Source organism: Schistocerca gregaria, chromosome 8 (assembly GCF_023897955.1).
Source record: "Schistocerca gregaria isolate iqSchGreg1 chromosome 8, iqSchGreg1.2, whole genome shotgun sequence".
Lineage (NCBI taxonomy): Eukaryota > Metazoa > Arthropoda > Insecta > Orthoptera > Acrididae > Schistocerca > Schistocerca gregaria.
Window position 1 is genome coordinate 509,527,527 of NC_064927.1, and position 24,954 is coordinate 509,552,480.

The 24,954-nt window shown below is 41.4% G+C and overlaps 1 protein-coding gene across 2 annotated transcripts in view; it reads left to right on the plus strand.

Annotated features, from left to right (window-relative positions):
• Nucleotides 1–24,954, plus strand: part of LOC126284826 (flotillin-2) — a 357,637-nt gene that overhangs the window by 283,619 nt on the left and 49,064 nt on the right. For both annotated transcript variants that reach the window (XM_049984046.1, XM_049984047.1), the window contains 2 exons: nt 14,839–14,958; nt 18,555–18,769. In XM_049984046.1, coding sequence (XP_049840003.1) covers nt 14,839–14,958; nt 18,555–18,769 — 335 coding nt within the window. The remainder of the gene's footprint in view (nt 1–14,838; nt 14,959–18,554; nt 18,770–24,954) is intronic.

Consider the following 24,954-nt stretch of genomic DNA (forward strand, 5'->3'; position numbering starts at 1 on the left):
TTTCTAATGTGGAGAACAGCGCCACATTACGTGCGGGCTATATAGGTTGCAGTGCAAACTTTGCCCCCAACCACTGCACAAATATGCAGCGCGGTTGTATTTAAACGAGGGTGTGGAGATCTCTTCTGAACAGTACGTAGCAAGGCATCCCAGATATGCTCAATAATGTTCATGTCTTTGGTGGCCAGAGGAAATGTTTAAACTCATAAGAGTGTTACTGGAGCCGCTCCGTAGGAATTATGGACGCGTGGGATGTACCATTGTCCTGCTGGAACTGCCCAATTCCGTCGGCATGCACAATGGACACGAATGGATGCAGATGATCAGACAGGATACCTACGTACGTGTCACCTGTAAGAGTATTAGAGGCCCCATATCACTCCAGCTGCACACACCCCACACCATCACAGAGCCTCCACCAACTTGAACAGTTCCCTGCTGACATACAGGATCCGTGGATTCGTAAGGTTGACTCTATATCCGTACACGTCCATCTGCTCGAAGCAATTTTAACCGAGACTCGTCCGAGCAGGTAATATGTTTCCAGTCATCAACAATCCAATGTCGGTGTTGACGGACCCAGGTGAGGTGTAAAGCTCTGTGTCGTGCAGTCATCAAGGGTACACGAGTGGACCTTCGGCTCCGAAAGCCCATGTCGATGATGTTTCGTTGAATGGTTCGCAGGCTGGCACTTTTTGATGGCCCAGTATTGAAATCTGCAGCAGTTTGCTGAAGGGTTGCACTTCTGTCACGTTGAACGATTCTCTTCAGTCGTCGTTGGTCCCGTTTTTGCAGAATCTTTTTCCGGCTGCAGCGATGTCACAGATTTGATGTTTTACCGGATTCCTGATATTCACAGTACACTCGGGAAATGATCGTACGGGAAAATCCCCACTTCAGCGCTATCTCGGAACAAACTCTCTTAAATTTTGATAACCTGACACTGTAGCAGCGGTAACCGCTCTAACAACTGCGCCAGACACTGGTTGGTTTTATACAGGGTTGCCGACCGCAGCGCCGTATTCTGTATTTGAATACGCGTACCTGTACTAGTTTCTTTACCGCTTCAGTTTACATGTACTGTATACATGAACATCACAGAAGATGCAAATTGTGTTGTAACAAATTACCACAATACTCTTAATAGAATTATTAAACAGAAATTATTCGAAAAGACGCTCAAAGTGTGAAAAATACACAATATAACCGGAGCATTCTGAAAACCTATCAGCAGCTATGACGTCACAGCAAAAATCAATTAAGTACCATTACGAATATTAATTTTTGTTTTAGTATTTAGGCTATTTATTGGTATCTTTCTTATTAAAGGAATATTAAATGTTGCGTGTTGATGCGACCGTCACTAGTTGCGATATTTCCGCAACTTTTCGACTGCACAAGTTGCCACCACTGCCAGTAACAGTTACGACAGCGAACTGGAATAGAGGCCGGGTGGGGATGGGAAGGTTTACGAATCTGAGCACAGGTGTATTATCTAAGAGATCGATGGCTGCCAGTGGTAAAACGACAGAAGTTCTGGCTACCCACATCAAACTGTGCACTCCACAAGCCACTTTACGGTGCATTAATTTGTAAGAAGGAAATCAAAATCGGAAACTGGACTCACGTGATGACAACTTGTATGATAGATATAAGTGAAATGATTTTTGTAAAAGCAACAAGAAATTCCAAGCTATTTTGTGGTTTAGCTGAAACTGAATTTTATGTTACATCACAACCACCGGATAATATATTCAAATTTGTGTTAAAAAAACAAAGAGAGTTCGGACGACAGCAGTCTGCCGAGTGCCTGAAATCGATACCTGTTCACTGAGAGTTGCAGAGCAATGGATTCAGGAGAAACATATCAGGGTTTGTTGCTCCCAGGCCGCAATCGGTTGTCGTGTGGAGTCGGGAGAGGCGCGCGTGCGGTGTGCAATCATCTGGCGCACACGTGCGAACGTTTTGTTTCCGGTCGCAGTAGCCAGAGAACACACGTGACAGTCGAGAGGACACGTGGCGTTAAGGTTTCCAGCCATTTGATCACCACACACGAATTCTCAGGTCAAAGAACGGGGTCTATACAGATGGTTTGCCTGGCATTGTACGAGCGAGGTGGCGCAGTGGTTAGCACACTGGACTCACATTCGAGAGCCATCCTGATTTAGGTTTTGCGTGAGTTTCCTAACTCGCTTCAAACAAAAACCGGGATGGTTCCTTTGAAAAGGGGTCCGGCCGACTTCCTTCCCCATCCTTCCCTAATCCGATGAGGCCGATGACCTCGCTGTCTGGTCTCCTCTCCCTAAAGAACCCAACCCTGGCACTGCAACGTCGATGTAATGTCTCCACATTATTGTTTCCAATGATGTATCAATCTTTTGTGCACAATCAAAGACCGACTGCAGTCTTCTTGTGTAGCGGACGATGAACAACGTACACCGCACTTCTGTGGATTTTAGTCGTGGCTATTAAATGTACCTTTATTGCATGTGACCACTGTAATAATGAGGTCAAATGGACGAAAAGACGTAAAATGTTTGACGATTACGTCAATTTCCCAAACGTTAGACGTTGTCGAAGTAACACTTGTGCCCTGTGATTTGCTATCATTGTGATCTCCCCATTAACTTCTGCAGGTAGCGCCACAGTTGCTTCTTCATTTCCCAAGATGACACCTCTCTTTGTATTAACCCCAGTCTAGAAGGCTACAGCTCACAAGACTTACCACTTATTGTCCCGGTTTCATTGCTCTTGTCTGACGTTTCAACAGGTTTCTGAATTTCGTTAGCTTTCTTAAATACGCGAGTGCAGTTCTCTAGCACTGTCAGACCGGTAGCCTAGTGGCGATGCACTTTCTTGGAAAACGGAAGGTCGTAGGAATAATTCAGTCTGCCTTTAACCTAGCCCTAATCTCTCAGTGACGTGAAGATTCTACAGAAACGACACGTGGTTCGCATTCCACGTTAAACTTTAATTCAGTTTCAGTGTTACAGCAAATTTTTCAAAGAGATTGACAAAGACATTAAGAACTACCATAATCAGTTTTACGATAATACTACCCCAACTGCAGAAACTACAACTGCGTGCATGCGTCGGTTCTGGCATAAAGTAATTTAAAGGTGTCGACACCCTGCACAATGCATTCACTCAGTCCGGGAGTACATCCAGCAGACAAGCGCTGTACCAGTGCCGTAAGGCAGTTTCACTTCTTGGGACAGCTTTATCCATTTTTATAGCTTCGACCAACAGGTATAAAATTCTAATCAATTTCTTGGAAAAAGCAGAAACTGGTAACCCCATTCTCGTACCAAAAAAGATAACCTGTTGGTTATGCTAATTGATGTTACAAAAGCCCTCATACGAGGGTATAAAGAAGTAAAGACGGAACTTTTTAAAATTTCAGAAGACAAAGAAGATTCCGGTTGTATTGTCGGGTGTTACGCCTCGTTGATTCTATTTGTCTTCTTCTTCTTCTTCTTCTGTGACTCTACAGTTCATTGTGGACCTTGACGTCTTCAACAATTATTCACCAGTTACCACGATCCAGTGCTCGAGCTTTCTATCCCATTCAGCCCATTTTCTGCTAGACCTCCATGACTACATCTACCCGTCTGGTTCTCGGTCGACCCCTGAATCTCCAAAAAATCACGGGATACCTCCGAACACCGTATCGGACCTCCTTTTGCCCGGCGTAGTGTACCAACTCGACGTGGCACGGACTCAAAAAGTCGTTCGAAAGTACCTTGCAGAATCACTGAGCCATGCTCATCTATAGCCGTCCGTAATTGCGAAAGTGTTGCTGATCCAGGATTTTGTACACGAAGTGACCTCTCGATATGTCCCATAAACGTTAGATAGGATTCATGTCGGACGATCTGAGTGACCAAATCATTCGCTTGAACTGTCCAGAATGTTCTTCAACCCAATCGCCAACAGTTATAGTCCAGTGACATGGCGCAGTGTCACCAATAAAACTTCCATCGTTGTTTGGAAACGTGAAGTCCACGAATGGCTGCAAGTGGTCTCCAAGTAGCCGAACATAACCATTTCCGTCAATGGTCGGTTCAGTTGGACCAGAGGATTCAGTCCATTCCGTGTAAACACAGCCCACACCATTGTGGAGCCACCACGAGTTTGCACACTGCCTTGCTTCGTGGCCTTGAACCACACTTGAACCCTACCACCAGCTCTTAATAACTGAAATCGGCACTCATCTAAAGAGAAAACGGTTTTCCATCGTCTAGGATCCAACCGATATCGTCACGAGTTCAGGAGAGGCGCAGCAGGCGATGCCGTGCTGTTGGCAAATGCACTCGCTCAGCCGTCTGTTGCCACGGTTCATTAACGCCAAATTTCGTTGTACGCCCCACACTGATTTCCACGATTATTTTTCGCACTGCTGCCTTCTGTTAGCACCGGCAACTCTATGCAAACACTGCTGGTCTCGCTCGTTAATTGAAGGCTATAGGCCACTGTACTGTGCGTGGCAGTTCAAATGACTGAAATTTGGTATTGTCGGCGCTCTCTTGACACGGTAGACCTCTAACAATTTCCGAAGTGGAGTTTCCCCTGGGTCTAGCTCCAACAAACAGTCCGCGTTCAAAGTCTGTTAATTCCCTTGGTACAGGCCTAATTACGCCATAAACCTTTCACTTGAACACATGAGCACAAATGAGAGCTCCGCCAGTGCACTCCCATTTTACATGCTACTGCCATCTGTATACGCGCATGTTGCTGTCCCACGACTTTTTGTCACCTCAGTGTATTACACTGTTCCATTAATCAGTCACGCCAAGGAAATCTGAAAGATCAAATCACGTGATACTGTTCTAATTAAAAAAAAAAAAACACAATGGCAAACGTGGAAACACAGTATAATATACCTTGCAAAACTTTTTAGAATCCCAAATTGGACGTGAAAAAAGGCATTGAAGAATGTGAGGTGAACCTCCTTAGTTAGTGGACTGCATTGAGTGATAAATTGAAACACGGCGCAAATTCAAAATAAACGTACGCTTGTCCCCTCATGACTGAGCCGAATTACCATATACTGAGCTGTCTCCGCCAGAAAAATAACGAACCAATAGTTTCTTCCTTATTATGAATCAGTTTAAATCAAATTGCCTCTGAGATTTGAGTCACACAACCTAATTGTTTCTCGTATTGGGTTCGCAACAGTTTGAGTGCAGTTACCAATAAAGAAATAATTGCAACAGCTCAAAATCAATTTAAGGCCTATAACAATGTCTTGAACGACGGACTAGGAAATTAACTGATTCAGTTCAAGACTTCCTTCCGCAGATTCATAGAGGTGATGAGGAAAAATGAAAAAGTAAGCAGTCTGGAGAGGCGGGGTGTATGAACTACTCTTTGAAAAAAAACGAAAGAAGGAAAGAACGGAGTGAAGGATTCTTTTCTTAATATCGTGGTAGCTCTAAGAATCTACCTGTCACATATGATTACAAACAGCAGTGCGATAATGTTGTTTTCAGCATCGAAGTTAATTAAAATTAGGCTTCGAATCACCATCTTAGAAGACAAATTAAACTGTTTGGCTTCGCTCAGTACTCAACGCGACATTTTAAGACGACTGAGTAATGAAGATATTATAAGGAGCTTTATTGGTATGAAGTGAGGCGCAAATCAGTTAGGAAGCGTCTTTTCTTTAAAAGTCAAAAGTGGTGATAGCTTTGTCCCGTCAGCGCAGCAGGATTAAACGACAGTGTAGTGAATCTTCCCGTGCCCTCAAGTTTTAATACTAACGCTTTTAGTGCCCCTGGAATCCACAGTTTTTTTAGAAGGCACATAAAAGGTTAGGGGAGTCTCGTCCATGTTAATTGCGAGAGTTCAAACTTTTCCCTTTTCTTTGCGTTAATGATGAATCGACGCAGTTCAGCAATTTGTTCTTCGTACTCGGCTAGCATCAACTGCGATATTTTTGTCTTGGTCCGCATACAAAGCTGAATACCATGATGTAGATCCGGTGAGATCGGCGATCCCTTTGTAATGGAATATAGCTTTGCTTGATAAATGATCACTTTCGTAGAAAGTGAAATTCCTGCTTGTTTGTTCTCCAAAATCCAAGTACTGAATTCTGCTTCAAATTTTGGCCATTTAACAGTTCCACTGCTCAGATTATGTTTATTGCGAGTTGCTTTCTATAAAACAACTGCTTGATTCAGCCAATGTCTCATCATTTTCACAGGTGGAGGTGGCCCGAAATGCCTTTCTGAAGCCCTGTTTCCATGTTCTTTAGCATATGTAATCACAAGCAGCTTAAATGCTATAATAGTCCATAGCAGTGACATTTTTCAGACATAGTTTGCAAGTAAAACCACAATATAGGTACGGCACAAGTGGAACTCTACAGTAAACACAACAATAACTGAAGTTTGAACCAACAATACAAAAACCGACAAGGACGGCGCTGCGCCTGCACTGAACTCTATATAACTGGAATGCTAAAAATTCGCAAGGATGCTAAAGGAAGCTAACAGTTCGTGCCGAAACATAACAATCTTGAAAGCATGGTGCTTGTGGTTTCCTGCCTTAACTTGCTACCAGCGTATAAGACGCACCCAGTTTTTGGGCCTATTTTGGAAGGAAACAAATGCTTCTTATACGCCGGCAAATACGACAAATAACAAACCTTAATTCCTATATTACAGACATTCAGTCAGAAAATGACTCCAAATTTCTTTCTTTCGCAGATAAGTTACCACAGACCCATCGAAATGACGTGAGACAAGCGAAAAATAGTGCGTAGGTGAACAAGCAGAAAACGCTGGAGATAATTTCAGCCGTATCTTCAACGCGGGCGTAAGTTGCGAATATAACAATTTCGAGTTGCGCGTCGGCGTTGGTGCATAGATCGACGTGGGATGTTTTCGTTGTAAAGCATAGTTCACACCTGTTGCACCAGCCAAAGAGGCCTCATTTCGTCCCGTTCACCGAACACGATGAGATTACAGTTTGTACTGCGGAAGACATTACGAGGTCGCCTGCATCTTGCAAGACTTTCACTTAAAGAACCGAGCGTGGCACGGCTGTGGCTTGCTTTCTGTCCGACCTGGTCTGCATTTTCTGCGCTTGTCCTAAACAGCTCAAGGGGAGCCATTTTCTTGCGTAGGCTTTTGTTTTTATTTTGAAAGAAGCAATTTACTTCATAATTTAGCGATTTAGCTAATTCTCTGCTACCTCCCCCTTGGGCATAATCAAGTTGCTATGTCAGACGTGAAATCCGTATGTAAAATGGAAAAAACACATGCAACCTTTAAATGGGTTGTGTCACTGCACCAGCATACAACACATTAATATACGTAAGTGCAAGTATTTATAAAATGACCGCAGATGGCACGGTGAGGGAACGTGTGTACTGTCTGTTACAATACACACTGTAGCACTAAGAACTGGCTTGATAAGCAATTCTGTTGGGAAAATTGATGTGTAACTCTGATGCGCTCGGTAGCGCATTCATCCTTTGGCCAGCGTTCTTATTACTTTACAGATTTCAGACATCGTGGGTTTGAAATGTTGTCTATCAAATAGGAATGAGACATTTCCATGTGTAAAACAAATGCATGTGTTCCATATTTCGTAGTGAAGCTTGAAATATTCGTGATCTACATCTGTATTCTGCGAATGACGTGACGGTGTCTGGCGGAGGGTACTCTGGGGACCACTACGTATTCCTACTCGCTCCCTATCCCTATTATAGGGGGTGAAGAAAAATTCGCACGCTCGGAATTCGCCAGTCTTGAGCGGCCGTTTACTAGCCAAAATATGCGCGGGTGGAAATTCTGTGACAGACATTTTTGTATTGCGCCGCGAAGTCCGCAAATTTTTCTTCATCCTATGTAAGCAACTGGTGCGCGAGAAGAACCATTGACGGTAATCATCCTTTTTATCCACAGTCTTCTGACTGGCTTGATGCGGCTCCTGTGTCAACCTCCTTATCTTGTGTAGTTCTTACACTCCCTCGCGCACCACAGAAGTTAATCCTTATTGTATTGAAACGCGTGTTATCCGTTGTGCCCCTCCTTCTTGTCAGTGTTTCCCTCGGGTTCCTCGCCCTGTTGATTCTGCAGAGAGCGTGCTGATCTCTCATTTTGTCGGCCAACTTCGTTTTCTGCGTCCTTCTACAGCGCCTCATCTCAAATGCTTCCTTCCCAGTTTTCCACCTGCGTACAGCGAGGTGACCAGAGTGGAGGGCCACCGCTTCCTCGTGTCGTGACGCAGCTCCTTTTGCCCGGCGCAGTGCTGCAACTGGACGTGCCATGGACTCGGCAGGTCGCTGGAGAGTCCCCTGCAGGAATATCAATCCGTGGTGCCTCTGCAGCCGTCTGTAATTGCACAAGTGCTGCCGGCGCAGGGTGTTGTGCACGATCTGACGTGTCGATTAAGTCCCATAAATGTTCTGCAGGATTCGTGTCGGGTGATCTCGGTGGCTAAATCATTCGCTCGAATTGTCCAGAAGTTCTTCAAATCACCTGCGAACAGTTGTGGCCTGGTGGCACGGCGCATTGTCATCCATAAAAAATCCATCGTTATTTGGGAAAATGAAGTCCACGAATTGCAGAAAATAGCCTGTCCCAGTCAACGATTGGTTCAGTTGGACAAGAGGACACAGTCCATTTCGTGTAAACACAGCCCACACCGTTATGGAGGCACCACCAACTTTCACAGTGCCTCGTCGACAAGCTGGGTCTACGGCTTCGTCTACATCTACATCTACATCCATACTCCGCAAGCCACCTGACGGTGTGTGGCGGAGGGTACATTGAGTACCTCTATCGGTTCTCCCTTCTATTCCAGTCTCGTATTGTTCGTGGAAACAAATATTGTCGGTGTGCCTCTGTGTGGGCTCTTATCTCTCTGATTTTATCCTCACGGTCTCTTCGCGAGATATACGTAGGAGGGAGCAATATACTGCTTGGCTCTTCGGTGAAGCTGTGTTCTCGAAACTTTAACAAAAGCCCGTACCGAGCTACTGAGTGTCTCTCCTGCAGAGTCTTCCACTGCAGCTTATCTATCATCTCCGTAACGCTTTCGCGATTACTAAATGATCCTGTAACGAAGCGCGCTGCTCTCCGTTGGATCTTCTCTATCTCTTCTATCAACCCTATCTGGTACAGATCCCACACTGGTGAGCAGTATTCAAGCAGTGGGCGAACAAGCGTACTGTAACCTACTTGCTTTGTTTTCGGATTGCATTTCCTTAGGATTCTTCCAATGAATCTCAGTCTGGCATCTGCTTTGCCGACGATTAACTTTCGTCAGGTCTGCGCGACACTCGAACCGTATCACCACCTGTCACCAACGGAAATCGGGGCACGTCTGACGAGGGGACGGCTTCCCAGCCGGTAGGGCCACGGGCTGCAGGCTGCGCCACGCTGTCAGCAGAGGCGGCCGCGCTGGCCGTGTGCTGCCGCGGCCCTGTAACGCCAGATTACGCCGCTCTTTCTTAAGGGATATGTCCCGTATCGATTTCTGTGGTTGTTTCACGCAGTGTTGCTTGTTTGTTAGCACTGACAACTGTACGCAAACGCCGCTCCTCTCGGTCGTGAAGTGAAGGCTGTCGGCCACTGCGTTGTCCGTGATTAGAGCTAATAATTCAAATGTGGTATTCTCAGCACACTGCTGACACTAAGGATCTCGGAATATTGAATTGCATAACGATTGCCGAAATGAAATGTCCCAAGCGTCTAGTTCCAACTACCGTTTCGCGTTCAGAGCCTGTTAATTCCCGCTTCCCACGCCCGGGTTCCCGGATTCGATTCCCGGCGGGGTCAGGGATTTTCTCTGCCTTGTGATGACTGGGTGTTGTGTGATGTTCTTAGGTTAGTTAGGTTTAAGTAGTTCTAAGTTCTAGGGGACAGATGACCATAGATGTTAAGTCCCATAGCGCTCAGAGCCATTTTAATTCCCGTCGTGCGGCCATAATCTCGATGGAAGACCTTTCACACGAATCACCCGAGTACAAACGACAGCTCCGCCCATGCTCCGCCCTTTTATACCTTGCGCACGTCATGCTTCCGCCATCTGGACATGCGCGAATTTTGTCACCGCAGTGTACAGTGCTGCACTACGAACATACATTGCAAGAAATTTACTCCTCAAATTATGGCCAATATCTCATAGTATGAGTCTTGCCTATGAATGCTCGTTTTACTTGCTTTTTGTCTATTTGTTTCAGTGTCATGTGTTCAAAAAATGGTTCAAATGGCTCTGAGGACTATGGGACTTAACTTCTCAGGTCATCAGTCCCCTAGAACTTAGAACTACTTAAACCTAACTAACCTAAGGACATCACACATATCCATGCCCCAGGCAGGATTCGAACCTCCGACCGTAGCGGCCGCGCGGTTCCAGACTGTAGCGCCTAGAACCGCTCGGCCACTTCGGCCGGCCGTCATGTGTTATCTTGAAGCCACGGTATCAGAATTCTTTCATTTCATTTACTTCATAGTTCCCAATTTTCATGTTAACTTTGTAGCTTCTATAACAGCTCGAATTTATATGTTTCTCGCGTTGTTGTTATTTCGCGAGCTGTACACTATATGGTCATAAGTATCTGGGCACTCGTACGTAATGCAGAAGCGACCACTAGATGTTACGAGAGGCTGATCCGCCAGTACAATTGGAGGCTGTGGGTACTGTGTCATCGTTAAAGAAGCAGTATCACGAGAATGGGTCTCTCAGAGGAGCCCAGTGACTTCCAACGTGTACTGGTCACTGAATGTCAGCTGAGCAACAAGTCTACCGGGACATCTCAGTCCTTCTAGCGGGCCGAGACGACTGTCTGTGATGTGGTTTTCAAGTGGAATCGCGAAGGAATAATCACGGCTAAGCACAGACCAGGCAGACCAGATATACTCGTGGTCAGGGACCATCGAGCATTGCAGAGGTTGGCTACAAGAAATCACATGAAATCCGTGGAAAGAAATATAATATTCAACTGTTCCATAGTGCTACCAACAGAAAAAGGAGAATTAGGGTTTGGTAAAAGATTGAGGTACAATGGTCAAAGTGCTCTGCACATTTGTGTGGTCAATGTTATGCGACCTTTGAGGTGGAGTAAAGACTGACGCCATAGGACAGTGGATCACGGGATAGAGGACGTAACCAGCCATCTTGTGTAGTGCCAACAGTGAAGTACAGAGAAGGTGCTGTTGCGGTATGGGGGAGTTTTTCGTGATTAAGGCGTGGTCCCCTCTTTCCCCTTAAGGAAACGATAAATGCGGAATCATATGGACAGATTTTACAGCCAAAAATGGTTCAAATGGCTCTGAACACTATGGGACTCAACTGCTGTGGTCATTAGTCCCCTAGAACTTAGAACTACTTAAACCTAACTAACCTAAGGACATCACACACATCCATGCCCGAGGCAGGATTCGAACTTGCGACCGTAGCAGCCGCACGGATCCGGACTGTACGCCTAGAACCGCGAGACCACCGCGGCCGGCAGTTTACAGCCCTGTGTACTGCTAAAGTAAAGGAACAGTTCAGAGATGATGATTGGTTCAGTATGATAATGCACTCTGTCAGTAACCAGCAACTCTGAGGCAATAAATGGATTGGCCTTCTGAGAGCCCTGACCTGAAACCAATGGAACACCTCTAACATCACTCCGTTCTCTGGTTTCCGCTTTTGAGGGAGAATGGCCTTCCATTCCTCCAGAAATATTCAGACACTTTCTGAAAGTGTTCCCAGCAGAGTTCAATCCGTCATAAGGTGAAGTGTGGACGTGCCCCGTATTAAATAGCCACTGATAGGTGTCCAGATATCTTTGAGCATTCAGTATTTTTGCGATTGAGTATGTTGTCTGACTTTTCGGAACATGCGCTCTCGGAATTTTAAACACCTCTGTGATGCACAACATCTTTATTAAAGTGGATGCAACTGCAGTTTGATAAGTATCTCTGTGAAGCTCTCGGGCTTGCTATAAGAGCCTGTGACAAAACGCTCAGTTTTCCGTAGGAACTTATCCATTTCCTTTATTAATCACACTGGTTAATGTTCTTAGACTACAAGCAGTGCTCAGTACCGGTCCAGCGAAGTGATAACGTCTCTTTTGGATTCTTCTATTTGATCTCCTGCTGTCATCTGCTTTCCTCACAGCCAGTTCTATGTGGTCATTCGAACTTAGGTCGCTTCGGATGTTTACTTCCAGACATTTTAGAGCGCCTGCACACTGGTCACGTAGTCGTATGGCTTTCACACTCATCCATTATCGCACGGCATCTCGCCAGCAATCCTGACATGAGGTCAATAATGAGAGCACTCACAGTGTAATAAATGAGTCGCAGACTATATGTGTACCCACACACGACTGGCGAACGGATCCCCTCCTGTTGGGATTTTAGAATCAGTGCCCATACGGCCATCTAAACTGTGGAATGTCAGTTATGATGATATGAACGTAAGGGCAACACTATACTCACACCCTGAGTGGAGAAAATCTGCGACCCGGTCGGGACTTGAGCCTGGGCTCCTTCTGTTGGCAATCTGTCGTGCTGACCGTGCAGCTGCCGAGGTGGACTCCTGAAAGTTGGCTCATTTGGTGCACGAGTGCAGGTCGTTATGCGACCAAAGTGAACCGTCAGAGAGCTGGACGGTTTGAGGTTACCTCAGAAATGAACCTACCAGTAAGTGTAGTTAATTACCGTGTCTTCTACAAGATAAATCATTAAGAGGACCATTTCAAAAGTCATTTTTACTACACAGCATCAAACAGCAAAATCTGTATATGGCGTAGTACTATTGTAAATTATTTGCGGTGTCTGGAACATGCCGACAAAACAATTATCATAGAACTTAAAGCTGTATCCATATTTTACATAGTGCAACATCCCCAAAATTTCCAAATTTTCGTTGTCAAAAGTGCGTCACTGCTGGTAACAACCAAGTAGATAGTGAATTCACCAAGTCCCCCACATTTCAGCACTGCTGTTAACCCGTATCAATTATTCTGAAAAACACAATTTCTGAAAACATCTCTTATATTAACAGTATTTATTAGTATTATTTGTTTGTTTGTGGACGAGTAGCTGTTCACTTGGCGATATGGTTTCTGAAAGTTTCTCAACTTTCCAAGCTGATGCTCCACGCTTTTCAGAATGTACTGGAATGTTCACAGAATCATTCTAAAATAACTGTGGAAACCCTCTGGATTATTACATACGTATTTTTCCTCTTCTTTTATAAAATTCATTTACCCATTCCTTCCTCCTTTTCCACTGTCTTGGCTTTTGCCGTTATACTTGTGGAGAAAAGACCTTACTCGGTGGCCAAGTGGTCTCTCTCTCTCTCTCTCTCTCTCTCTCTCTCTCTCTCTCTCTCTCTCTTTCACACACACACACATACATACATTTCTCAAGTCACTGTTTTCTTTCTGTTGTGGGAAGACCCACAGTGTATTATTTAGAAGGTACTCATCATCATAGAACCAGGAAAAGTACAGAAATACTCTCTGACAAGCACATCAGATGAAAGCCATTTTCCTACACATATGTATTTCCAGACTTTTCTCCCCACCCTCATACATGTGTGGCCACACACACACACACACACACACACATACACACACACACACACACACACACACAAGCAAACTCTCTTTGTAGTAACAATGAATTATGTTTGAACTTGGCACCTGCAACACAGCTCAATCATTCTTACCAAGACAGAATTAATTATAAGATTTCATTCTGTTGAAATTTGCACTCTGCAGCAGAGTGTGCACTGTTATAAAATTTTCTAGCAGATTAAAACTGTGTGCCTGACCGCGACTCAAACTTAGAACCTTTGCTTTTCATCATAAAGTGCTCTGCCAACTGAGCTCCGCAAGCACAGCTCACAACCTGTCCTTACAGCTTTACTTCTGGCAGTATGTCATCTACTGCCTTCCAAACTCCACAGCAGTTCTCCTATAAAACTTGCAGAACTAGCACTCATATAAGAAAAGGCATTAAAGAGGTCTTAGCCACAGCCAGGGGGATGTTTCCAGAAAGAAATTTTCGCTCTGCAGCAGAGTGTGCACTGATATGAAGCTTTCTGCCAGATTAAAATCAGTGTTGACAGCTCGTGAGTCTTGCTTGAGTAGCTCATTTGATAGACCACTTGCCCCCAAAAGGCAAAGAGCCCGAGTTTGAGTCTTGGTCTGGCCACACAGTTTTAATCTGCCAGGAAGTTTCATATCTGCACACGTGCTGCTGCAGAGTGAAAATTTCATTCTAGAAATATTCCTCAGGCTGTGGCTACGCCATGTCTCTGCAATATTCTTTCTACCAGAAGTCCTAGTCTTGTGAGTTTCACAGGAGACCACCTGTGAAGTTTGGAAGGTATGAGATAAGGTACTGACAAAAGTAAAGCTTTGAGGATGGGATGTAAGTCATGCTTGAGGAGCTCATTCAGTAGACCACTTGCCTGCAGAGGCTAAAGTTCCCGAGTCTGAGTCTCGGTCTGACCCCACCTTTCCACTAAAATAATTTCTGTACTGTAAAACACTCTTCCAAAATACCAGCCCATTTCCAAAATCATTTCAGGGATATACTTCCATTTAGAGGCACTGTGGTATCTTCTGCATCTGTATATAACTCAAATCTTGGAAGACATTCTTTAGCACACATTACAACTGGTACTTAATAATTCCACAGTGTTTCATGACATAGGTACTTCCTAATAAATTGTTTGTTTATTGGTTGTGATAGTGTGGTTGTTCCATGCCTTTACAATATATCTAGTGAGAGATAACACTTACAAGTCAGTAACAACCTAACTTTTAACCAGTAATGTATATTTTATGCTGTTAAAAAGAATATATTTTATTTTCAGGAAGCAGAATGTGAAAAGTCAGCCATGGACATAAAGTATACGACCGACACGAAAATTGAGGACAACTCTCGAATGTTCAAGCTGCAAAAGGCCAACTTTGACAAAGAAGTCAACACTGCTGTAAGTACATTAGCATCTGCAATATTCTGTAGGTCTAAGTTTCTCACAAATCAGAACAACTTGTAAATTTTGTTCTGTTTAGAGGCAACAATATGACAACATTGATAGTGACAACATTGATAGTCAGTCAGTGCATTTTTCTAGACAAGTTGGAATGTTTTGTTATAGGCATCAAGAAAATTCAGCACACTGTCTAGGTAGGTGTGATTCATGAAATTCACATGCTTTTTTTCCCATGTAAGTTCAATATGAAATTCACAGTGATATTTAGTTCTTCATTGATCACTGACAGGTTACCTAGTGTTGCCCCATTTTATATTTATCCCAGTCCTATAGAAGAAAATGATAAAATTTATTACATATAAAAACAAACATAGTTTCTTATTAAGTTTTTAAAGGTATGAATGAAATATACAAATTATAAAATATTATACAAATGCTTTGTAATATTAATTTAGTACAATACTTGGTTATACATAATATTTTTGATTTCCACCCCATGTTCAAGAATAAATGAATTCTTGAGTGAGTTCACCCTTAAGCAAGCAACATTAATCTGTCCTCAAGAGAAACATGGTGAACTCAAATCCTCCGTACTTAAGACTGCTCCTGTAATTTATTAATTGTGATTAAGAATGCAAATTTTTGATTATTTGTATGCAGCAGATTTTCTCATTTTCATATACTTTTTTAATTCTGCTATGTGTGTCATTACCATACTGTATTTTTTCCTAGATAGTAAGCTTCATCTGCATTAAGTTCAGGTGAACTTTATTAATGTTTATACCAGCCACCCAACTCTGTTGTGACATTGTGACATTTCTAGAGACATTCAAAGAAAGACTATGGTCCATAGCATGGAAATCATGCAGTACTAGTTGGAGGTGACTTTAACCTGCCGAGCATAGACAGGGATTTCTATGAATTCATTGTGGGGGCAGATGTTACAGATACACTCACACAAAATACCTTCGAACACATTTTCTGAAAATTATCTTGAACAGGTAGCTCACCAACCCACACACAATAGAAATATCTTAGATCTTGTAACTACAAATAGGCTGGACCTTAGTGACAGTGTCAGTATAGAAAAGGGGATTAGTGATCATGATGTCATTATAGCAGCTAAGATTATGAAAGTCACTAAATCAGCAAGAAGCCTAGGATAGCATTTCTACTAGATGGGGCAGATAAGCAGTTGTTAGCATATCATAGAGACAATGAATTTACATCTCTTAGTACCAGTAAGATAGATGTACAGGAATTATGGCCAAAGTTTAAGCACACTGTAAATTGTGGTCTGGAGAGTTATGTTCCTAGTAAGTGGATGTAGGATTGAAAAGACCCACCATGGTTTCATGGTGGATGCTGAGGAAGCAGAGGCTGTTGCACTATCAGCTCAAAAGGGAACACACAAATAATGACAAGCAAAGGTTAGCAGAAATGCATGCATTTGTGGAAAGATCTATGCATGAAGCATACAACTATCACCATCACCCCTTAGTAAAAGGTGTGGCAGAGAACCCAAGAAAATTATGGTCATATTTAAAGTCACTAAGTGATTCTAAGGCTTCCATTAAGTCTCTTGTTGACCAGTCTGATGTGGCAGTTGAAGATAACAAAATTAAAGCCAAAGTTTTAAATTTCACTTTCTGTAAGTCATTCATACAGGAGAATAATACAAATATGCCATCATTTGACCATTGAACAGAGTGTCGTATGGATGATATAATAATAAGCATCCATGGTGTAGAGAAACAACCGAAAAATTTGAAGCAAATAAATCAACAGGTCCGTATGGAATCCCAATTTCATTATACAAGTAGTACTTGATGACATTGTTCCCTTACCTAACTCATATTTATCATGAGTTTCTAGCCAAGAATAAATCCCAAGTGAATGGAAAAAGGGGAGGTGACTCCAGTATATAAAAAAGGTAAAAGAATGGACCTACAAAATTATGAATCAATATCCTTAACTTAGTTTTGGTGCAGAATCCATAAACATATACTGTTTTGATAACAAACTTTCTTGAAATTGAGAAGCTTGTGTTCACAAGTCAGCATGATTTTAGAAAGAATCACTTATGTGAAATTCAGCCACCCTTTTCGTAGATGATATATTGCAAACTGTGGATGAAGGGCAACAGGCAGATTCCATATTTCTAGTTTAGTGGAAAGTATTTAACATGGCACCCCACAGCAGGCTGTAAACAAAGGTACCAGAATACTGAATAGGTTCACAGATATGTGAGTGGCTTGAAGACTTCTTACATAATAGAACCCAGTTTGTTGTCCTGGATGGTGAATGTTCATCAGAGACACAGGTATTACCAGGAATGCCCCATGGAAGTGTGAGAGGACTGCTGTTGTTCTCTGTATATATAAATGATTTGGTGGACAGGATAGGCAGCAATCTGCATTGTCTGCTGATGATACTGTGGTGTACGGTAAGGTGTCAAAGTTGAATGGCTGTAGGAGCATGCAAGATTACTTGACAAAACTTTGGTTGGTGTGATGAATGGCATTTAGTTCTAAATGTGGAAAAATGTAAGTTAATATGGATGCATAGGAAGAAAAAACTTGTAATGTTCGGTTAGAGTGTTACTATGCCCTGCTTGAGGCAGGCAAGTCCTTTTAATTATCTGAGCACAATGTTGCAAAGCACTATGAAAGCAAACAAGCACGAAAGAACTGTGGCAGAGAAGGTGAATGATCGACTTCAGTACATTTGGAGAATTTTAAGAAAGTGTGGTTCACCTGTAAAGGAGACCGCATATAGGACACTGGTGTGACCTATTCTTGAGTACTGCTAAAGTGTTTGAAATCTGTACTAGGTCAGATAAAGGAAGACATCAAAGCAATTCAGATGGGGGTTGCTAGATTTGTTACTGGTAGCTTCAAACAACATGTAAGTGTTATAAAGATGCTTCCGGAATTGAAATGGAAATCCCTGGAGGGAAGGCAAAATTCTTTTCAAGAAACACTATTTAGAAAATTTGGAGAACGGGCATTTGAATCTGACTGCCAAATGATCCTACAGCCACCAACATACATTGTATGTGACGATCACAAAGGTAAGATTTGAGAAATTAGGCCTCATACGGAGGCATACAGACAGTCATTTTTCCCTTGCTCTTTTTGTGAGTGGAACAGGAAGGTATTCTTTGCCACTCACCAACAGTGCCTTGTGATGTAGGTGTAGATGTAGATGTAGATTCATGTGTTTCAGATGGTGCTTACAAGCAACCCCCTTCTCTCTCTAACCCTCACCTCCATCTCTAAAAGTGTTACAGGTGTTGTGTATAATCATCCCAAAGACCCTAAAAATTTTGGACTTCACATATTTACAGCCTTAATCATGAAGGTTTATAATCAATAGCCTTATGTTTGTTTATTACATATATTTTTTTTGTAACAATGGAAACTTTAGTTACGTCATCACCAGAAAATCTGCCTCCTAGTTAATAAATATTTTATTTATTGCTTGTAAACTAGTAAATGGGGAAAAACTGTGACTTAGCACTTGTGACTGGAGCACATATTCGTTTTTCACTTCTGACTTATGTAGTAAGCATAATGGATGGTACTTTGCAGAAAGCAGAGGCACAGTTGGCCTACGAGCTACAGGCGGCAAAGATCCGCCAGCACATCCGCAATGAGGAGATCCAGATCGAGGTGGTGGAACGGCGCAAACAGATTGAGGTTGAAGCGCAGGAGGTGGAGCGCAAGGAGCGGGAGCTCAATGCCACTGTGCGTCTGCCTGCTGAGGCAGAGAGCTACAAGGTGCAGACCATCGCAGAGGGAAAGAGGTGTGTACCCCTAGCATTGTTGGTCTGTCATTTCTTTCACTTTAAATCTCTGGTCTTTCAAGTGGTTTTCTGCTGTCCTCTATCTCTTCCTAACTTGTGCAGATCTTTTCATCTCTATATAACTACTATGCCCAACTCCCTTTAACATATGTTTCACATATTCTACTTTCCATTTGCGTCTGATAGTTTTGCTCTTTTTGTGCTCCTTCCTGTACCCAATTAACTATTCATGGATGTCATAGAAGGTGTCCCACTTAACTGTCCACTGGTCTGGTAAAACGGATCTTCCATTGATTTCCTTCCTTGCTTACCATTTTTATTTCTTTTACATTTCATACGTATTTGCCATGTACATTTTTTTACATTTTTCAGTAGCACTCCATTTAAATTCCTTCCAGTTCCTTATTCTATAGATTTCCAATGGTCCATGTTCCACTTTCATAGAATGCTGTTCTCCAGACATGCAGTCTTAGGAATGTCTTCCTCATTTCCCAATAAATATCTGATATTTATTCCATGTGATCTGATGGTACACAGTGTGTTGCAGACATCGGAAAATATCAATTAACATTGTTAAAATATATTAACATGGGCTTATAGTATCCTAATGTATTATATTGCTCAGTGTTTTCAATTTAACACAAATAACAAGATTACTTTCTAAGTATTCATTTACAAAGTTAAAACATTGACACAACAAATATGGCTCCACGGCTTTCCTAAATTTTATGTTGTCTTTGATGGACTCAACATGAGTGGGAAGATTGTTGAGCAGTTGGAGGCCCATGTGGAAAGCTCCATTTTTACACAGTTGAGTATTTGTACGTATAACATGCAGATTTGTGTTTTTCCTGGTGTTGTGTTCATGTATTTCATTATTTTTTATGACTCTGGGGTCAGTTAGCACTATGTGGTTTCTGAAAAATTTTAGAGTCTCGAGAATGTAGAGGCAAGGCAGTGTGAGGATTTCCAACTTTCTGGAGATGGGTTTGCAGGAGTCTCTGGGTTTGCTCCCAGTAGTAGTCCTCATTGCTCTCTTCTGCATTCTGAATGTGCTCAGAGCAGTTGGAGAATTTACCCAGAATATTACACCATAAGTTAGGTGGGCTTGTACTTAAGCGTAGTATGCACTGGTTAATGTTTTCAGGCTAGCACATGTTTTCAGTACAACCATAGAGTTCTTTATTGAAGAAAGCTCTCTTGGCCTATGCCATATGCTACTGATTTATTTCTTTCTGTGGCTATCCTGTGTAACTTTACTTCTTAAATCAAATGATTCTGTCACTTCTTTTTTTCCCAATAGCACCACATTTCAAATACTTTGTTCCTTATTCTCTGGATTTCTCTTTCACTATTTTGTTCTCAATTTTGATGTTAAGCAAACTGTTAGTCTCCTGTTTGTCAGTTTTGTCTTTGCTTAGCCTCAATATGCTAAGAATTGCAAACATCATATTCCACCGTACATTATCAATGACTTTCTCTTAAGTTCACAAACACTAGGAAAGTATCCTTATTTTACTTCAGTCCAGCTTCCATCAGACTTGCTTCCTCAGTACCTTTCCCTTCCCAAAAGAAAGCAGGTCTTTGTCAAGTACTCCTTCAACTTTTCTTTCTATTCTTTTGTGTGTATTGTTATCACCAGTATATGGACTTGACTTGTCGCTATTTGTCCAATAATTTGCACATTTATTTACACATTCTTTTTTTAGCTTTTCTGAAGAACAGTAGTTCACCTTTTTCCTTATTGTACAATGAGGGTTGGAAATGACCTACCAGCGTAACCCTATTCTGCCATCAGTGTCTCATTGAAGAAAGTTTGTTGAACTGCTGCAAAAGTGGTATTGTGGGAAATAGTCCAATAATGTATCCACACAATTTTTAATTAATTTGGCTTTTCCACATTTATTGCAGTACATGTAATACACTCACCAGTTCCATTTCCTACAAAAAATAATTTTCGGAAACAGTTACCTTCATTGCACCACACATCTGTTTCTTATTGACAAATTGTTAACAGTACACACATATTCGAGTTAAGACTCAACGGTAACATTATTACAGTGCCATCAATTTATTTACATCTACATCTAGATTTACATGGATACTCTGAAAATCACACTTAAGTGCCTGGTAGAGGGTTCATCCAACCACCTTCACAATAGACAAGCATTAGTGTAGGCAGTCTCTTGAGTAATCTGTTAAATCATATAAGTGTTCTGCCAACAGTCACCTTTCCCACAACATTTTCTACGTGTTCTTTTCAATTTAAGTTGTTTGTAATAGTAATTTCAAGGTATTTAGTTGAATTTATGGTCTTTACGTCTAATTGACTGATTTGTTTTAGCGTTCATGTGAGTGGCCTTAAAACTTTTCATTCTTTAGCATCAATTGCCAATTTTTACACAATACAGATATCTTTTCTAAATTACTTTGCAATTTGTTTTGATCTTCTTGTGACATTAGTAGACAATAACTGACAGTATCATCTGCAAACAACCTAAGACAGCTGGTCATATTGTCTCCTAAATCATTTATATAGATAAGGAACAGCAGAGGGCCTATAAAACTACCTTGGGGAGTGCTAGAAATCAGTTATGTTTTACTTTGTGACTTTCTGTCAGTTATGACAAACTGTGACCTCTCTGACAGGAAATCACAAATCCAGTCACATAACTGAGACGATATTCCATAAGCACACTATTTGATTACAAGCTGCTTGTGAGGTATAGTGCCAAAAGCCTTCTGGAAGTCTAGAAATACAGAATCAATTTGAAATCCCTTGTCAACAGCACTCAACACTTCGTATGAGTAAGGAGCTAGTTTTGTTTCAGAAGAACAATGTTTTCTAAATATGTGTTGACTGTGTGTCAATAGACAGTTCTTTTCTAGGTAATTGATAACGTTTGAATATAATATATACTCCAAAATCTTGCTGCATATCAACAGTAATGATATGGGCCTCTAATTTAGTGGATTACTCCTACTACCTTTTATGAATATTGGTGTGATCTGTGCAACTTTCCAGTCTTTGGGTACAGATCTTTTGTCGAGCAAGTGATTGTATATGATTGTTGACTATGGAGATGTTGCATCAGCATACTCTGAAAGGAATCTAAGTGGTTTCAGTCTGGGTCAGAAAACTTGATTTCATTTAGTGGTTTAAGTTGCTTCACTATTCTGAGGATATCTACTTCCAAGTTACTCAAGTTGGCAGCTTTTCTTGATTCAAATTCTAGAATATTTACTTCATCTTCTTTGGTGAAGGAATTTCAGAGGACTGTATATAGTAAGTGCTTTAGTAGCACTGTCATTCATAGTGTTTCCATTGCTATCATGCACAGAAGGCATTGCTTAGGTCTTGTTGCTAGCATACTTTACATATGACCAGAATCTCTTTGGATTTCCTACCAGGTTTCAAAACAAAGTTTCGTTTTGGAAACTATTATAAGCATTTCACATTGAAGTCTGCACTAAATTTCAAGCTTCTGTAAGCAGTGGACATACAATATCTCCTGATATGTGACAGAAATGAATGAAAGTTCACTTTGAGACAATATATAACCAGAGTCCAAATTATTCACACATCGACTTGAAGGAAAAACTCACAAAACTTAATACCAGACACTAGTTTTTTCTGTCAATGTGTTAAGTAAGCCACACAGATACAGTGGGTGTGTGAATACATGCAATTTGTTTTGTAGATGTTACTGCTGAGATTTCCAAGTCCTAACTTTCACAGGAATGTCATCATGTTGAGCACAATACACAGACTTTTGCAGGCTTGTTACATAGGTGTTACTTGTGTACCAATTAGCCCAAGATTGGAGATTTTATCATGAGGTTCACCTTACAAAGACTGGTGTATGAACATATCAAGAGGTTGACGTTATAGAGACTTGTGTATGAACAATTTAGAATTTTGGTAACTACATAATGATTTGAAAAACTGCTGGGTTAGATTTCATTAACTGGAGTGAGCTGTATGTTTGAATAATAACTTGGTTTACAAAATAAACAAGTAGTGAAGTACAAAAGATTGCAGAACTATTTTGTGTGCCTTTACTGCATATTAACTGTTTATCAGCATGACAGCCATACTGAGATGTATAACCAGTCATATTAATTTTGGCAAATTCTTAATTAAGTATGAAATTCATTAATGAAGGGTGACACTTTGTCTAGGAAAATTGGACAACAAAAGTTAGTGTCCAACATGGGACCCTAATAGGCATAATGACACACAGGGCAACAGTATTTTGGTTGTTTCCAAACTTCAGTACCAATTATCTCATAAGTTAATTAGTTTCAGGAAAATTAGAACACATTGCTGTTAAGTCTGGAGTATTAGTTTTTTGCTAACAGATGTCAAAATGCCTGATATCACTGGTAAGCTCCATCAAAATCTATCCTTACTTGTCATTATGATAAATTCAGTCACTCATTACTCATTACTTTTAAAGTTTCTAGTGAAACTAAATATACTAGTGCTATGAGCAACTCAAAATTTTCAGGGGAATAATGAATTATCAGAAGATATACTGTGAATAATGTTTGGACAGACTTAGGCATACACTACATATACATGATGTGAATACCCATATTTAACTGACAGTTAAGAAAGAAAGAAAATTATTATTAATAGGAGGGTAATCATAGCAAATGGGATGGTTCCAGCTTACTGTGTTATTAGGGCAAGAAAAAAACCTTTCTGCTACAGCAGTAAGAGCATGTGTCCATTGGGGAAAAAACTTAAGAGCCTTATTCTAGGTCAGTGCTATTCTTTGCCAAAACGTTTTTTACTGCCAGACTCAGTCACATTTATTTTTAGGTTACCAGTATCAGTCTTCTCAAATGGTCATGTGTGTTTTAAGAAAATGAGCTACTAAACTCTCATATCCATATGCTGCACATAAGGACCATCTTCTGTCCATAACTTAATAGATGGTGAAACCAACCTCTTCCCATTCACTATGAAATGATTCTTATTTGTTTGTTGTATGATGCATGTTAGAGAATGTTTAATTTAGTGATGCATTCTTATAGCGTATTACTTGCTAATTTAGTACATCTAACGTTATTGGGCAAGAGAAGTGGATGGACTGAACTATTAGTAGAAGGTCTTGCAGGTCTTTGTTGAAATGTAGTTCTCATTGTGCTACATGGTATGATGGAATATTGATAGCAGAAAAGAACACCGTACAGGATTTCCCAGGAGGATTGTTCAGTATTCAGCGATATGATAGGAACAATCATTTGAAGCGAAAAAGTGTAGTAAACGTGGACTGTTATATGCATACCGTAAGAGCTGTGACCGTTTGTTCTGTAAGAGATATGTGTTTTTCAGTAGCAAAGATGAACAAGTGCTTGTACTCTCTGTGTATACATTTTAGATCCCATATTTACCAGGTTTCTTTGCTTAGAATGATAGTTCCTTATATATTCTTGAATACTGACCATTCCTCCTGGGACATCCTGTATGTCACTGTGCATTGATAATTTGGTTTATTTTCTTCATATCTTGTTACTGTTTAGCTACAGTACTGTGCAGTTACTTGATGAGTAAAGAAACTGCACAATAAGATGCCACATTACAATGGAATTCACATTTTTACACTAAACAGTTTATGAAGTTCACACCACAACATTCTTACAACAAAGTTTACACATTTGATTCAAAGAACTACAGTCTCACACAGTTCTACATTTACATCTACATTTATACTCCGCAAGCCACCCAACGGTGTGCGGTGGAGGGCACTTTATGTGCCATTTTCATTACCTCCCTTTTCTGTTCCAGTCGCATATGGTTCGCGGGAAGAAAAACTGTCTGAAAGCCTCCGTGCTCGCTCGAATCTCTGTAATTTTACATTTGTGATCTCCTCGGGAGGTATAAGTAGGGGGAAGCAATATATTCGCTACCTCATCCAGAAACGCACCCACTCAAAACCTGGTGAGCAAGCTACACTGTGATTCAGAGCGCCTCTCTTGCAGAGTTTGCCACTTGAGTTTGCTAAACATCTCCGTAACGCTATCACGGTTACCAAATAACCCTGTGACAAAACGTGCCGCTCTTCTTTGGATCTTCTCTATCTCCTCTGTCAACCCAATCTGGTACAGATCCCACACTGATGAGCAATACTCAAGTATAGGTCGAACGAGTGTTTTGTAAGCCACTTCCTTTGTTG